This window comes from Cynocephalus volans, chromosome 6 (genome assembly GCF_027409185.1).
Source record: "Cynocephalus volans isolate mCynVol1 chromosome 6, mCynVol1.pri, whole genome shotgun sequence".
NCBI classification, from domain to species: domain Eukaryota; kingdom Metazoa; phylum Chordata; class Mammalia; order Dermoptera; family Cynocephalidae; genus Cynocephalus; species Cynocephalus volans.
In genome coordinates this window covers 1,999,357-2,017,525 of record NC_084465.1, presented here as the reverse complement: position 1 = coordinate 2,017,525, position 18,169 = coordinate 1,999,357, and the positions used below count along the sequence as shown (strand labels likewise).

Sequence of the window (18,169 nt, the reverse complement as noted above, 5' to 3'; positions counted from 1 at the left end):
TGGTGCCAGCCCATTCCCTAGCCCCTGACAACCGCTGATTTGTTTTCTGTCCCTATCGTTTTGCCTTTTCCAGAATGTCTTTGAATGGAATCCTGTGGTCTGTAGCCTTGTGAGTCAGACTTCTTTCATTCAGCATGAAGCCTCTGAGGTCTCTGCTGCTGCACAAGTCAGTAGTTTGTTCTTTGTATTGCTCAGCTGTATTCTGTAATGTGGATGTACCATAGTTTGTTAATCCATTCATCAGCTAAAAGACATTTGGTCATGTTTTCAGTCTCTGGCAATTATGAATACAGCTGCTGTAAACTTGATGTGCAGGTTTTTATGTGAACATACATTTTTCTTTCACTTGGATACATATCTGGAAGTAAGAATCATGAGTCATGGCAGGTATATGTTTAACTGTAAGAAGCTGCAGATCTGTTCTCTGATGTGGCTATACCAGTTGGCATTCAGACCAGCAGTGTGTGAGGGTTCCAGTGGATCCACATCCTAGACAGCACTTGGTATTGTCTCTTTTTAGAGTTTAAATTTTTATTTTAGCCGTTTAAAAAGGTTATACAATGATATCTCACTGTAGTTTTAATTTGTATTTCCCACCTGACTAATGATGTTGATTATCTTTTCATGTACTTGTTTTAATTATTGAGTACTGAGAGTTTTTAATACATTCTGGATATAGTTTCTTTATCAGCTACATAATTTGCAAATATTTTCTCCTAGTCTGTGGTTTGTCCTTTTCTTTTCTTAGCAGTGTGTTTTGAGGAGCAGAAGTTTTTAATTTTGACATAATCATATTTATCATTTTTTTCCTTTATGAATTCTGTGTGCTTTTGGTGTGCTATCTAAGAAAACTTCACTTAACATAACAGTTTACTTTTCTCTCTCTAATATTTTTCTTACTAGCTGCTGCTCAGTTGAGGTATGATATTCGTAATCTGTATTTATAATTTACAATTTACAGTCAGCTACCTGAAGCAAGATTTGGCATACCTTTTGTTCTTTATTCTCATTTGCTTTTAGTTTCTGGGGTCGGTGAAGGAGATGGTACTACTAGACTTCGGTCTTTAATTTGGAAATTTTCATGTTTCCACCATAGTAGATGAACCTTGTGAGGTTTGTGTTTGCTGTGTCTAGTGAAAGTAGGACATCAGGCTTTAGAATCTTATGTCAATTTGCTTAATGTTTTATAGATGCTTAGTTTATATTTTGATCAAAATTGATTTATCAACAGTTTCTATTTAAGTTTTGTTAGAATTGTTGAGATATAATTTTTGTTTTCCAAAATGTTAAATAACTTTTTTTTTTTTTTTGCTAGAAAGTAGAGGATAAAATTTATGGGAATAAGCACATACATTTGTGTTTAAATTCAAGATATTTAGTATTTTGTGTCATTTACTAGAATAGCCACACTGTATGCATTATGATGTGTTTATTTTTAGTCACCAAGTAATACCTTCTATTTTTGCCTTGGTGAACAAATTTTGAGGTTTAAAATATTACCCTGTGCTCTCACAGATTTACACCCAAATATTTAAACATAAATTGCTGTCTTGTATAATACTTTTTTCCTTACAGATCTTGTTTTTCCAGTATAGCCCTGCAGTTTGGAAATGGCTAAAATATTAGAATGGCTCAGCTGGCTTGGCTGAGGTTTAAGGGAAATAGGCAGCTCTTATAGTTTGTCAGTTTCAGCAGTCCAGAGTCACATGAATCAAAGAATGAATAAATAAAAAAAGAACAGTTGTTTTCATCTATTTTTATTTTTTCCCTTTTCTTAGTCTTATCTAAAGCATGATGAGATGTTTCAAGAATACTTAAATTACTAAAGTAGCCCTGCTTTTGTTGCATATTTTGCACAGTACCTGTAAGTTTTTCTTTGTTGTTTAGCAGCTGTCTAGGTCTTGAGCCTAACCTGTCATCGGGCTTCTTAGTTAAGATTACAGCAATGATTTTCTCTTCTGTTTTTAACTCCTTCCTCATTCATAATAATGGGGGGGGGCGCTCTCTCTTTTTTTAAACTCTTTTTAAAGCATAACTTATACAGAGAGAGATGATTTTTTTAAGTAAAATTTTATTTTTATTTACTGTCACATGAATGCATAATTATTCTACAAATCAAGAAGTAAAAATCTTACACAATGGATCGTCTAAATTCTAGGCAGGCATTCTCTGCCCCAAAACCTAGTATTGAATGACCAAAATATTTTCTTTCTCTGTAATGATATTTCTTCCAGGCCAGAGTTTATTTGTCATTCAAACCCTTTCAGTGCCACTACACTCATTTTTAAAATATGGTCAACATGGTGGTATGAAAACCACAGCAAACAATGTGTGATTTGCTTAATCCCACTTAGTTTGGGGCAGGATAAGTTAGTCACTAGACTGTCACACTGTCTAAGCATAGTCTGTTGTATTTAGTTGCTTTTTTTTTTTTTTAATTCAAATGGAAAAACCTGAATTTCTAAATACCTATGTATTGATGATTCATATTTCCTTCTAAAGAGAGAACCTTTGACAGGGAAATAGAAATAAAATTAACTAAATAACCAAATTCTTTGAACAGATAGTTCGTATCTCTTTCTTCTGTATGCTCTTGTAACTTAAAAGGCCTTTAACCTTTGTTTTTATAGATCATGTTGAGTCTAATTACGTGTGTTTTCTGGACATAATAATCCTATGTATAATAATGATATATAATTAAAATATTTTGAGGGCTTTAAGGTGCTAAAATTGTTCAGTTTTTAAAAATCAAATTATACTAAAGCTTCCTGTAAATAAAATATAAAGAATTTAGTATTTCTCAATTATAATTTTAGAGAGATGGGACCGTGTCTGCCAGTAGTGGGATGATGAACTGTTAAATTTTGAGAATGTACTTAATTGTCGTTAAACTTTATTGTATCCTCAAACACATAAAAATAATTCCTGATTGATATTTTCAGTGGATGATAGTTAAAAACTTGTCACTCATTATTCCTGCTAGTTGAACTTTATTATATAAAATTTCACCTACCAAAATGAATATATTTTGTGTTTGTAAACACATTATATTTGAAGAATTCTGAGTCCAGTGGAGTTTTGGTAGAGTAACTATAGGGAGGCAATAAATATGTTATTTACTGCAGAGATAGCCATGTACTTCGAAAGGTTGGGCTAAAGAATATATGTTATGGTGAACTATTACATACTGGTTTCCTAAGAATGAATTGCTATTAGGGATGTTAAAAGTGATAGTAAGATTCCAGCTGGTATCATGCCTGGCAGTTAGTAGGCACTCAGTAAGTCTGCTGCATACTTGTTGAATAAATATGCAATAGATTTCAAAATACTTCAGTAAGATGCATTTTATATGTTTTAGTTTTCACTTACATAGAGAGTATGAAAGAGTTACTATTACTAAGAGTAATTTAATGAACTGATAAAAATCTTCAGGGTTTTTCCTCATTCTTAAAATGAGTGATGATTTATGGAGCCGCACACAGCCCTATCCTAAGTACTGTTGGGCCTGGGAGGAACCTTGTTGACACAGTAGGAGGAAAGAGCACACTCAGGGACAGGGACACGTCCCACGGGCAGACCTGGCTACACTCAGCTCAGCGCTGGTTCTGGTGCCCAGACGTGCACTTGGGATTTAATAGGTGATTGAAAAGGTCCCTTTCAAGGCAGATCAAGTAGTCTTAAGAATGATTTTATAAATCCTAGCCTGAGTAACTGGCAATGGAAATGGAAAGGAAAGCACAGATGAACTAATCAAGTTTTTATAATGTATCTTAGTAGGTTTGGAGGCCCCACCACTGTCTGTGTCTGAGGAAAGACAACTCGCCATCCTCACAGAACTACCTTTTGTGGTTCCGTTTGAGGAACGGGTAAAGGTATGCAGCTTGGTTTCTTTATTGATTAACTCACTACATTTTATGTTATTTATCATACAAGTGTTAAAAAACACACCACCACCAACAAAAATCTCTAAAGTTCTGTATTGCCTAGGTGGTTATATAATTTATATTTTTCTCCTTAGGTTGTAATAACTAGCAGTGATTTATAAAACCCAACCAGTTACCTCTTTGTGCAAACCAAAAATTTTTCCCCTTAGTTGTAACTGGTAGAAAGGCCTGTTACACTATAGAATTCTTATAGTGGGAGTCTAAGTTTTCTTTCTCTCGAGTAAATTTTGCATGTTTTTGAAAATAAAAACTTTTGTAAAGGTATTCTGTACATTTATATTAAAGTTACTTACCACAAACACTATTTTAAAAAAAGAAATGGATAGGTATCTTAATTTTGTTTGTATTCACCAGCTATATTTAGTAAATTTCTAAAAATTACTAGGTTCCACTCTTGGGTAATAGCTTCAAGAGGGTATTTTTTTTTAGGCCTACACACTTTCTTTGCAATGTGTGTAAAGAAAGAGTTGCTTTTCAAGCTGTTGATGTTTTTTTCATTAAAAACCACAAAAACACATAATATTACATAATTCCTGAGCTCCCTCTACTGGAATTTTAACATGAAAAAAATTACTTGAATTTCATTTCACTAGTATTAGTGTATAGCTTTTACAGAGCTGCTCTTCTTTCTTTCCTGCACCTCCTAAACTTTTATGAAGGATTTGTAAATGAAAATGTACTGTAGCATGGGATTTTTGAAATTTATTGTAAAATGGGGGAAAGGAGCAGTATTAGAATACTTAAATATTATTAATTTACTGATAAGTCAATATTTGATACCTTGACTATTAAAATTTATTTCAGAATTTATGGAGATAAAAAGTTAGGATTTATTTAGCAGTTTTTCCTTTTGGTCACTTGTGTTTATAACAAAAAGTCGATTGTTTCTAATAATTTTGCAATTTCCTCTATTTGTTAGATCTTTCAAAGGCTGATTTATGCAGATAAGCAAGAAGTTCAAGGAGATGGTCCATTTCTGGATGGAATTAATGTCACAATAAGAAGAAATTATATTTATGAAGATGCTTATGATAAACTTTCCCCAGAAAATGGTATGTGTAATTCTCTATGTATGTATATGACAAGGGGAGGCTGGGGAACCATTTTAGAAAATGGAGGTCATTAAAAAATTAGTGTTCATCATCTTGTTTTATAATGACGTTTTAAAAATGAAATGTAGGTCAGATTTGGGAGATATATCAGATAGTACAAGGTACTTCAAAGCATTTGTGGAAAAATAAAATTAAGAAAAATACAAATCTTTCCATGAACTTTTTGAAGAACCTTCATATTCCCAAAACTGACAAAGTTACTACATAAGAAACCTTTTTAAATATTGATTTGCTTTTAAAGGCAAGAAACTAACACCTTCCCCCACCCAGTTGTCCATCTCTAAAATTTCGTTTACAACCTATAATTCTAAAAATGTTGGTGGCGGTCATTTACCTTCTGTATCTTTTATATAAATATATATTTATGTAAATATCATAAATTGTAAACCAAATTAAATATACCAAAATAAATGCCATTGCAATCCAAATTTCTTTATAAAAAGACAAGCGCTTCAATGACAGTACTATTAGTAAGTGAATTACATTGTAACAATAACTGGAGTGGCATTTGGAGGTTAGCGACCCATGTTCTGTCTCATGTTAATATTTGACACTTACAGTTAAAAGTTTCCTTATATAGTAGCAGTCTTAACTTCACAATATCATGTTCATGATGCAGCATTAAATCAGTGTTGAATCAATGCAGAGGGGATTAAAAATGAAAGCTTATGCAGAATCTAAAATTTAAAATGAAAGCTTGTATTAGATCTTTGAGAGATGGTAGGTTGTCAGCTGTGAAATAACAGTTGCCTTTTCTTTTGGGGGAGCAATTTAATTTTCTTCTAGGAAAACAAAAACCTAGTTTTCAATAATTTTTACTGCTTAGATAGAGAGCTAATTTTGTCATAATGTGGGAATAGTGAAGGAGAGGTAACATCAGGTGTTCCCCTACTCTATTCCAGGTTTTTGTAATTTACTTTTGTCATTTAATCTATACTATGGTCCTCTGAAGCCCAATACTGGAGTTCTAACTCAAGTCTGAGTACAGGCTGTGAACTCTCCACCATGCCAGGTTTTCTTGTCTAAGATATTTTGATTTCAAAATATTAAATGTGAAAGAGTTGAAATCAAGTAGTCTGACTAGGTTAACTGATCATCTAATTGGGGACTGAGCATACTTTAAAAAAAAATAGTTCTCCCTTCTTTGGGATCCCACAGTACCTCATACGGTACCAGTTAGTAGTTCTTATGTTGTGATATTTTATTAGCTGATTTCATTTTTATCTCCCACTTGTCTGAGGTCCTTATGGCCTGGGATGGAATGAATCATTTACTCTTTGGTCAGTGCACATGGCTGGTGCTCAATAGATGTTTATTGAATTTATGATTAAACCCTGGGAAAAACATATCAATAGGACAAAACAATAAATTTGCAAATGATCAGCACAGTGTTTAGAGAAGAGTGAGTTGCTCAGTGTTGGAGGTCTTTGTGAGGCCCCTGAGAAGGAGGAGGAGGGAGCCTCATGGGTGAGGTTCCAGCAGAGGGCATGGGTGTTCCTGCAATGGCTCATCCTGCACTTCAGTGACAAGAGGCCCCTGAGAAGGAGGAGGGGGTCTCATGGGTGAGGTTCCAGCAGAGGGCACGGTTGTCCCTGCAGTGGCACATCCTGCACTTGAGGGACAGGCTTCTGTGGAGGGCAGGATGTGTGGATGTGTGAGCTCTGCAGCCACAGTGAAAATATTTGCTTATTTGTCAGTGATTTTAAATTAACTGCGAAAACTATTTCATGAAGGGGGGTTTTAGGACATTACCACCCAGTTAACTCCAAATTTCCTAATGAATCCTTAAACTTTAAAAATTATTCAGAGCTGATCATACCCCAACTCCCTAAGTGCATGCTGATAATTGCACTGAGCTTAAAGGATGTGGAAAAACTTTCTCATAATATTTGTGTTAAAATGCTTAAAATCTTTACAAGATGTTCTCTAATTCAGGCTTTATTAATAATTTTTAAGCTATGTGTTAAAATTGTTTGATATTTGCTAGGCAAATTAATAAAATTAAGTATCATCTCAGAGCATTTAATTTACTTATGAGAAAATCATTTGACCTGCTTTGTTGACTGATCATTTACATATGACCAGTTAATGTGATTATTCCATATATCATCTAGTCGTTAAAGTAAATCCATCCTTTAAGGGTGCTCAGTATCTCATTTCATCTCAGCACTTTTCTGAAGTGGAGGCATTAGTTCGCCCCATTTTACAAACGGGTTGACACAGTGGATCTCAGAGAAGTCAATCGCTTCTGCAGTGAGGCACAAGGTGAGCACAGACTGGAGTACTAACTCTTTTCCCACTACACTACACTGCCTTGTTGCGGTATTGTGCCATGTAAGAGTGTGGTTTGAACATGAACTTCTCCACATGGAGAATATGGAGAAAAAGTCATATGTACTTATGAGACTGTCGTGTGACTTGTAAAGACTGTGTGTGCAGTATACCTGCTACACGCCCCGGTGCTCTGTAGTAAGGTCCTCATGTCTTTCACTGTCGTGGGAGAGAATGTGGCAGAGCTGGCTGTGACCTGTCCTGTGGTCGGTTCCTGAGAGTCTCACTTATCTGTGCTTTTGTTGATTGATTAGTTTTGTTTTGTTTCACTTAATTAATGACAGAATTAATTACATTGTTTTCCTGAAGAGGAAATGGTAATAGGGTAAAATCAAATGAATATTTTCCATGGCTTTTTTCACTGAAACCTTCCCGTATAAATAGGTTTTTATAATCCGTCCATAGAAACAAGTAGTGGAAGATACCTGGAAGGCTAGATTTGATTTTGAAAATATTATTGTGCTATTATTGTATATTGCTCTTTACAGAAATGAGCTTCAGGAAACCACAGAATCTCAATTCTAGTCATAATTAAAGGGCTGCCTTTTGTGAATGGCCATTGAGGTTCCCGGAGAGTGACACCGCCTCCCCCTTGAATATTGGTGTTACATATTGAGAGGGTTAAAGGATGAACTGTGGCTGAACATTTCCCACTTGCAAAGTTTTTATAATTACAATGTTTGCAAAATCTGCTGCTGCTAACCCCTAATAATCAGGTTGTGAGATATACGTAACAAGTAAATGTTTGTATTTCTTTCTTAAAATTGGGTATTGCGAGGATATATGTAAAGGTAAGAAATACCAAATGTATTTTTGTGTCGCATCTATAATTAGCTGATTGGATTTTTTTTGGAATTTTATCTAGAACTTGAGATTGAACATATTTTGTAATCATATTAATCAAAATAGATGCAAATAACATGTTTGTGGAATTTAATTATCAGTAAAAAGCATGTTTTTATATAAGCATAGTGAAGTTAAAGAAATTGAGTGTTTTAGTGGAAAAGCACCATAGGCTTAAATTATGTCACTACCTGTTACAATATTGACTATGTGACTTTAGAATAAATCATTTATCCTTCCTTGTCCTTGGTTTTCTCACTGCAAAATGGAGATAATTCTTAATCCAGAAGGTCATTAAAGGATTTGAAGTAATACATATAAATTTTTTAGCATAAATTGTAGCTCGGGGTAAATAATCAATGGTAGCTGTTGATATTACTTAAAGCATGAGAGCAAGCTATAACCAAAATAGTTTGGGTATGTCCACCTGTCTCCCAAAGGAAATGTGGGAATCGGCACAGAGGTCACGCGCTTGGGAGTCTGCTGGCCGTGCACAGTGACCCTTTCTTGGGCTTGCTCGGTGAACAGCAGAGTTGTCACTCCTATGTGTGGGGACTGTAAACTTTAGTCAGTAACGCTGATTTATATTTGAAAACATAGAATATTTATATTCCAGGTACTATAACTTCAAAATTACTGACATTTGTACAAAGTAATATTGAGAAAAGCAGGGTTTTGAGATTTCCTAGAGGCTCTACCAAGCATGCGTTCTGCTAAACCCCTTTTCCAGATGTTTCTAGAGGTCACCTGCACCTGAGATGCTCCAGGTCACATATGTTTGGGTGATTCTGCACACTCATATGAAAGATAGCAGCAGCACACGAAGCCCGGGAAGGTTGCTTTTCTACCTCCCTGGCTTGGCACAGCAGCATGCCCCCAACTCCCCTACCTCCTCTTCCCCTCCCTCCTACTTCTCTCTCTGTTCCCTCCTCCCTTCTCCTCCCCTCTATTCCCCCCTCCCCAGTCTTTTTTTTTGCAAAGCACCTGTAGAACATTCTTGGGAAAGGATAAAGGACATTTCAGTGACTTTCTCAAACCTGTTTTCTGATCCATCCTGTCCATCAGAGCACATCTTACTTGGCACACCTTTTTTTTACTTTTGATAGAATCACTTTTATTGACTTGTATTTGGGGATTATATCCTGAAGCTTATGTTGAAGTCCTGTTGTATTCATTGCAAGTGAGTCCACGGGCATATTATTCCTACTTAGGAGGACCTGTGTGAGAAATTTCACTCAGGTATCAGAAACAGTTGAGCAGCAGCCTTGTAATATAAAAAAAATAATTAATTTAATCTTTGCAGCAAATTATATAACCAGTAATTCTCCCCATTTGTCAGCCGAATATAGCCGAATGAAGATTTTGGAATACTGACTCTTCCCAAGAGTTCCTGTATCACTCACCACATTCAGAGGTTCTCTATAATGTTAACTTCATCAACGTCTTCTTTATTCATTTTTCTTGGGGATGATGATATGTTCCAGTATCATCCACTCTGCTCCTCTGCAAGCATTTTAGTCTGTCATATTCATTAGAACATGGGAGATAATTTTATCTTTTTCCTGAACACCCCTCTTTTCTCCATTCTTGACATATTAATGTAAGGGAACTGCTTTCTCTCTTTTTTCCATTGTAGGCTCTGGGGAAGATCTTGGTCAGTCTGTCTCATCTCTTTTTATAATTTCATTGCTGTTTTGAGACGTGCATTAAAACATCTCTAAATATTCTCGCTCCTCTTCCCTAAGACTCTGTGATACAGGTTGAGCATCTCTAATCCAAAAATCCAAAATCTAAATTGCTCCAAAGTCCAAAACTTTTTGAGTGCCAACATGACATTCAAAGGAAACACTCATTGAAGCATTTTGGATTTTGGATTTTCAGATTAAGGATACTCAACCGGTATGTATTCTGCAAATATTCCAAAATCCAAAACACTTCTGGTCCCAAGCATTTAGGATAAGGGATACTCAACCTGTACTAGTTTATTTAATTGCTTTCTTTTAACATCTTTTCTCCTTGCCCTCTCTCATTTTGGACAGAGCCCGATTTGAAGAAGCGGATCCGTGTGCACTTGCTCAATGCCCATGGCCTGGATGAAGCTGGCATTGATGGTGGTGGTATCTTCAGAGAGTTTTTAAATGAACTACTGAAATCAGGATTTAACCCCAACCAGGGGTTCTTTAAGACTACTAATGAAGGGCTTCTGTACCCTAACCCGGCTGCTCAGATGCTTGTGGGAGATTCTTTCGCCAGACATTACTACTTCCTAGGCAGAATGCTTGGAAAGGTAAAGCAATCTTTATTTTAAAATAGATCTCAGACCAAAAGATGTTGACATTTTTGTGTTTCCGTATGGTTGTTGTCGAAGTTTCATGGATGGTCTTTATTTAGTGAACCTTGAATAGTACTTTTTTATATAGTAACTACGTTTCATCATTATACATTACATGCACAGTAATTATATACAAAAATTATTGGCGTAGTCTGGAAAACATGGGAAACATGATAAAATTCTACCTATACAAGCATGGTGTGTGTGCTGTAAATGTTTTGAGTCTTTTCATAGTTACTCTTGTTGATAATGTTAAAAGTGAATATTTAAGGTTCTGTACAATTTTAAAATGCTGTGAGATGGAAGATCATAGTTATTTAGTATGGTTTAAGTGTTATACATACTATATGCAAATTCTGCGAAAATTTTGCATTTAAGGATATTCCGGTAATGCACTAGTTACCAGAGTCTGCCGACCATTTGTACAAACTGGACTTAGGCTTTATTGTAAATGAAAGGGAAAAAATTAATTATACAACCTAGTGGGAAGTTCATGTTTAATGGTTAAATGTTCGTAGTACTCCCCACTCAAGTCAGGAGGAAGACATGGACACATACTGGTGCCAGTCCTCTTCATTTGTCAACTGACGGTTCCAGCCTGGGGGAGTGTCATGCTGTGTCATGGGGAGACCAGGAGGAGACAAGATTTTGTGTAAACCAGGGGTGACTAACTGTTCCCCTATGGGTCAGGTCCAGTCCAAAATGTCTTGTTGGTTTTTCTTTTTAGTTGTTACTCGCATTTATAAATGGGGAAGTTTTACATACAAGTTTTTATTTCTAGGTTATGTTGTTTGTTTTATTTTAGTTACTTCTTTGAAGTTTTAAGTAAATTTAGTGTTGGTGATTACTAATCCTAGAAGAATGTGGCTAGCCAGTAAAGTCAGGAATTGAAACTCATGCCTAAACTGTTCTGAACATGGGAGAGGGGGGAAATAATCTAAGTTATTTCCACGGGAAATTGCAAATTAATGATTCTTGATTTTTCTTCAAATGATGGTAATTGTGAGATAGAGAGAGAGGGAGTGGTGGTTTTGGGGATGTTTATAAGGATTCCCACAGTATTCAAACTCTTTTAAATACTCACTAGAATACTCACGAACCTGGATCCACTTTCAGAAGACATCTTTCTCATATTATTTCCTTGTTTGTTTTCATAATTGGTTATGTTTCTTGCAGTGTCAAAGAAAGATATAATATATCTGGTACTTTAAAGTAGCATTGCATAGTGCATATGACATAATCATTAATGAGATTATTATTAAATAAAATTAGGGCTAGCCAGTTAGCTCAGTTGGTTAGAGCGCAGCCTTGTAACACCAAGGTCAAGGGTTCAGATCCCCAAACTGGCCAGCTGCCAAAAAAACAAAAACAAACAAACAAAAACCAATAAACTGTCTTAACTGTTTTGAATGCATCCTTGGTGTATTGCTATATAAGTAGGTAAAAGTTTTTATATTTTAGTGGAATTTGTTAGTGTTTTTTGGGTAGCTTGGAAATGTATTTTTATTTCCCATGTTTAAAATAGTTGAAGACAGGTGCCTCATAGTCAGTATTCAAGCTCAGCACATTTTTAGAGACAGATTGAGTTGGGCCACAGGACTGTAATCAGTGTGTATGGCTCCTGCAAGTCAAAGTGTGGCCAGAAGTGGCACTTCGGAGCAGTGGCCAGCAGACTACAGCCACTGGGCCAAGTCCACCCACCCATTCTTTTGTTTAAATTAAAAAAAGAAGAAAGAAAAAACTGTTTTATTGGAACACAGCTAGGCCTGGTTACCTGCGTGTGTTCATGGCTGCTTTCCAGATATGGCAGAGTTGAAGTGTTTGTCATCTGGCCTTTCACAGGAGGCCTTTGCCAGCCATGCTGTGGAACTAGGACGACAGGCAAATCATAAAGGCCTTAGTGTCCCATGATGAGAAGTTTGGGCTGTATCTTATGGGTAGTAACTCAGGTGATAGACCTACTCCATTTTTAAGGGGACATTCTGGTTACCATGAGGAGAATAGATTTTAGAGGATAAGACTCAAAGTAGAAGAGGTAAGAATCTGGTCCATCGGTGTAGGTCATAGGTGGCCCAAATTATGGTAATGTCATGCTTGCCGTGAGAAGGGCCAGGTAGTAGGAGGACTGAAATTTGACCACTGGTTCATCAGCAGTTTCTTGTTTATTGGTGATTTTTTTGTTAAAACAGTTTTATTGAGTTGTGATTCACATACCATGCAATTCACCCATTTGTGTGTGTGGTTCAGTGGTTTTAGCATAGTCACAGAGTTGTGCAGCCTTCACCACCATCGATTTTAAAACATTTTCGTCATCCATATCCATTAACTCCTTCCCCCTGCAACCCTAGGCAAACAGTAATCTACTTTTAGTTTCTACAAATTGACTTGTTCTGGCCATTTCATATAAATTGAACTGGCTTCTTTCCCTTAGCGTGATGTTTTCGAGGTTCATCCAAGTTGTAGCATTTATCAGTACTTAATTTCCTTTTATTGCCAAGTAATACTTCATATGCCACATTTATTTGTTCGTTTGCCAGTTGATGGGCATTTGGTTGTCCTTGCAGCGTCTTTCATGGCGTGGTATGACAAAAATGTGTTTGCTTCAGGTTGAGGAACAAGAAGTGGAAGGCACAAAAATGGAAAGGGACACGGGTGGCCTTTTTCAGAAGGTGTGGCTCTGAGGGAAATGGGAGGGAGGGTCCCTAGAGAAAGAGCAAGTCCCAGGAAAGAGTGGGCAGGCGACTTTCAGGGACTGGAGAGTGTCCCTGATAAGGGACCAATGAGAGGGGCGGTTTGGGACACTGGAGAAGACTCAGCAGAGATGCCTAGAGCCTTGTTCTCTAGAACTCCCAACAGGGTGGGTGCAAGCAATCACATTTTAATTTAATTTTTATTAGCTTAGATTTAAACCACCCCTGTGGCTAGCAGTTTTGGGCAGTTCTGGAGCACAGGTAGAGGGGTGGGCTTCAGGCTGTGTAAACAAGGGACAGGCAAGGGGAGGTCAGCAAGGTCGGATGCAAAGCTCACTAGGAAGGCCAGAAGGGCGGCCACCACTATCAGGGTGTCCAGCTGGTGGGCAGTGGGGGCGGGCCTGCGCTTGGATCCCTGCTGTGCTTTGATGTCCAGAGAGGGGTCTGGCCCTCCCTAGGGAAGTGACTGCAGAGGCTGTGGCAGAGTGGCCACTGGGATAGAAGGACTGTGTCTTGGAAGTGGAGAAGGGACGAGGGGTGGAAGTTTTCAAGGGTGGTTGTGAAGTCAAGGATGATGGGGACTGATGACTGGCATTGGTGGCCTTGCCAGGAGCAGGTTTGGGGACATTTGGAACCCACACCAGGCCAGACTGGGTGTGAGAGAGAACAGCAGGGGGAGGGGTCAGCGGCAACCACAGGGAGTCTGGAAGTTTTGCCAAAGCCTGTGACCGTCTCTACACTTTGAGCGTGTAGGACAGCTCCACGTTCTTAAATAGTACTCAAAGGGTTTTAAATTTAAAAAATAGAATATGCAACATAGACAGTATGGCCCTCCGAACCTAAAATGTTTACTATCTGGCCATGTGGCACCAACAGAAAACAGGTAGCAGACTCGAGAGGACATGGGGACGACAGTGAGCGTTGGAAGAGATGGCCACTTCCTTAACCATTACAGTCATTCTGGCCACCGTGAGAACGTCTTGCACACTCCCACATACACCCATCCGTCCAACGACACAATTTCTGGATATTATTCCATGTCATAGACAGTTTAAATAACTGGTATTTCTATTATGAAGGCAAGGGAGAAAGTAAACGAGCAAAATATTATATAAGCAAAATATTATAGCAGATCCCAAGAATAAAGAAGCATCTAAATTCAAGATAAAGAATTCTTTGGGCATTCAGGCAGAGAGATCAAATCACCTTTAAGGAAGAAGAATTCAGTGTGGGCTCTGACTTTGCAGCAACAGGGCACACTGAAAATACAGTAGAGCAGGGGCCAGATAGTAAACATTTTAGGTTCTGAGGGCCATACCGTCTATGTTGCATATTCTCCTTTTTAAATGTAAAACCCTTTGAGTACTATTTAAGAATGTGGAGCCGTTCTACACGCTCAGTGTGTAGTGATGGTCACAGGCTGTGGCTTGAAAGCCCTGTACTCATACCATGTGGTCACACATGGCTCCATCTGGTGTTCTTGCTGGTGGGGCTGTCCTCTGAGACAGCTACCCAGTCTGTCTAAAGTGTGACAAGGGGAGTGAACAGCTACAACAGATCTGCTATCGTTCTTCCTTGTTTCTGGATTACGTAATTGAAAATTGTCCTGAGTTGTAAGGCGGTCAGCTTTTAAAAATGTATCATTTGCTGTAAGAACATAAATGTGAATGTTCTAATCCAGATTTCTTTGATGTTTTAAATGCTCATGCCTAATTTCATACTATTGTGTCCATTAAAAAGACATACTAACTGACTTAGTAGCAATGTTTAGTTATAATTAGCAATATTTTGTTTATAAACTTATGACATTTGAGCTTATAAAATATATTTAAACTAATAAAATATGGATTTTCATATTTTATGTACTAGAGTTTACCGCAAAATATTATTTTTTAAAAATCAGATGCTGAATATTCGAAAACGACTACAATAAACAAAGATTAGGCTGTTTTTCATTTACATGGTTGAGTAGGTTACTGCTTAGTGACTATTTGCTAGGGCTGCCACAACAAACTACCACAAATTTGAGTGGCTTTAAAAAACAAAAATTTATTCTCACAGTTCTGGAGGCCAGAGTCCAAAATCAAAAACGTCCCCAGGGCTGGTGTCTTTATAGAGGCTCTGAGGGAGACTCTGTTTTGTGCTTCCTCTTGTCTTCTGGTGTCACTCACAGTCCTTGGTGGTCCTTAGTCTGTAGGTTCATCACTCCAGTCTCCGCTTCTGTTCTCTTGTGGCCTTCTCTGTGTGCGTCTGCATTCAACTTTCCGTCCTTTTATAGGGGCACCAGTAATTGGGTTAGAACCCACCCTAATCCAGTCTGACCTCATCTTAACTTGATCATCTACAAAGACCCTATTTCCAAGGAAGGTCATATTCACAGTTTAGGACTTGAACTTATCTTTTGGGGGAGGTGGTTCTACCTGCTATAGTGACATTGAGCCCAAATGGTAAATTGAACGCATGCTATGCATAAAGCTGAATATTCAAGGATTATTAACTAGCTTTATCATCCTTAAATAAATAATTAGGAAATTAATGTTGCTGCTGTAATTATTCTCTTTAAGAATAAATCAGAACAGTTAATCATTTTCAACTTTGTAACAAAACTCCTTTATCACATTGGCTGTTCTGTTCTCTGTAGTACAGTCCTGTCGCGGTTAACCTCAGAGTGTGGTCTAGGAAGCTGCCCACTCAAGAAGTAAGTTAATTAAAAATCAGTGCCTGCAAAACAGATTACGTATGCTCTTGTGACTTATTTTACATAATAGTTTTATTGAAATATAATTCACGTTTTATAAAATTCAGCCTTTTAAAGTGTATAATTCGGTTGTTTTAACGTATTCACTGAGTTGTGCAGCCATCATCACTATCTAATTTCATCATCCTTACAAGGAAATTATATTTATTAGTAGTCACTACCCATTCTGCCCTAACCCCGCCAGTCATAGGCAACCACTAATCTACTTTTTGTCTATATAGATTTTTTTCTGGACATTTCATATAAATGGAGTCATATAATATATGGCCTTTTATGGCTTCTTTGATTTGGTGTAATGTTTTCAAGTTTCGTTTTGTGTTGTAGTATGTATCAGAAATTCATTCCTTTTTATGGCTGAGTGGTATTCCTTTGTATGGATATACCATGTTTTATTTACCCATTCATCCGTCCATCAATGGACATTTGATTGTTTCTGCTTTCAGGCTGTTATGAATAATGTTGCTGTGAACATTTGTGTACAAGTTTTTGTATGGACATGGGTTTTCTGTTTCTTGTACCTAGGAGTGGGAGTGGTGGGTCATACAGTAACTCTGTCAAAGGGTCTGCAGTCTTTTACAGTCCCACCAGCAACACATGAGGGTCCCCGTCACTCCATACCCTTGCCAACACTTCTTACTGTCTCTCTTTTTGGTCGAAGCCATCCTAGTGGATGTGAAGTGGTATCTCATTGTGGGTTTGGTTTGCATTTCCCTGATGACCAGTACTGTGGAGCATCTTTTCATGTGCTTCATGTCTTCTGTGGAGCAATGTCTACTCAAATCTGTTGTATTAGTCAGAGTTCTCCAGAGACAGAACCAATAGGATATGTATATAAACGTACGAGAGGGGGTTTCTTAGGGGAGTTGGCTCACATGTTTGTGAAGGCTGAGTAGTTCCATGATAGGCCATATGCAGACTGGATGCTGGTAGCATGCCTCAGTCCAAGTCCAGAAGCCTCAGAACCAGGGAAGCCGATGGTGTGATTCTCAGTCCGAGGCCAAAGGCCTGAGAGCCTGAAGGTGCCGCTGGTGTAAGTCCTGGAACCCAATGGCTGACGAGTCTCGAGTTTGGGTGTCCATGGACAGGAGAGAAGACTATCCTAGCTCCAGTGGATGCAGCAGGAGATTCACCCTCTCCTCCATTTTTGTTCTTTTTGGGCCCCCAGCAGATTGGATGGTGTCCACCCATGTTGAGGGCGGTTCTTTCCCACCCAGTCCACCCAGGCTTACATGCTAATCTCTTCTGTAAACAATCTCATAGGCACACCCAAAAATAATGCTTTACCAGATGTCTATGTATTCCTTAATCTAGTCAATACATAGATTATTGACTATTAACCATCACATCCATTGACCGTTTTTTAATTGGATTGTTTGTCTTATATTCTCCCATTCTGTGGGTTGTCTTTTCACTTCCATGATGGTGTGTCATTTAAAGAAAAAAAAGTTTTTAGTTTTGATGAAGTCTAATGTATTTTTACATTTTTTGCCTGTGCTTTTGGCATCTTATCTAAGAAACCATTGCCTAAACCTAAGGTCATGAAGATTTTCACCTGTGTATTCTTCTGTCAGTTTTGTAGTTTTAGCCCTTACATTTATGTCTTTGATCCATTTTAAGTTAACTTTTTAGAGTGTGTGAGATAGGGGTGTTAATGTTCTTGGCACCCTGGTTGAAAATTAGTTGACGGTAGATGCAACGATTTATTTCTAGACTCTGAATTCTATTCTGTTGCTCTCTGTGTCTAGCCTTATGCCAGCACAACACTGCCTGCATTACAGTGGCTTTGTAGTGAGGAGTGTGTGTGTGTGGTTAATGGCAACGGTGCTGGAACCCCAGGCCTAACAAAGCAGAGGGACAGATGGAAGGGAATCAGTCTATCCTGGATATATAATAATTCCCTTTTATTTGTATTTCCTTGAGATACATTGTTACAGGCCCAGTTATTTTATTTATTTTTTTTTTTCAGATTCCATCTGTTGCTACCTTGATAATGCAGATTTTTAAGTGTTCTTGAAGTTAGTAATAGGCTCTACCTTGACCTCACCACTATCACTATTTCTCTTTAGGCTCACCTTATTGCAGTGACAAATTTCAAACATCGATCTGATGTTAGATTCCTTAGCATAGATTTTAAACAGATCATTTTCTCACTTTGATTA

At 37.6% G+C, this 18,169-nt stretch overlaps 1 protein-coding gene across 6 annotated transcripts in view; it reads left to right on the top strand.

Moving 5' to 3' along the window:
• The window catches only part of UBE3C (ubiquitin protein ligase E3C), a 115,074-nt gene that overhangs the window by 58,476 nt on the left and 38,429 nt on the right, over positions 1-18,169 (top strand). For 5 of the 6 annotated variants that reach the window (XM_063099679.1, XM_063099680.1, XM_063099677.1 and 2 more), the window contains 3 exons: positions 3,775-3,872; positions 4,864-4,996; positions 10,270-10,517. In XM_063099679.1, coding sequence (XP_062955749.1) covers positions 3,775-3,872; positions 4,864-4,996; positions 10,270-10,517 — 479 coding nt within the window. The remainder of the gene's footprint in view (positions 1-3,774; positions 3,873-4,863; positions 4,997-10,269; positions 10,518-18,169) is intronic. The other variant, XM_063099678.1, reaches the window with a different exon arrangement.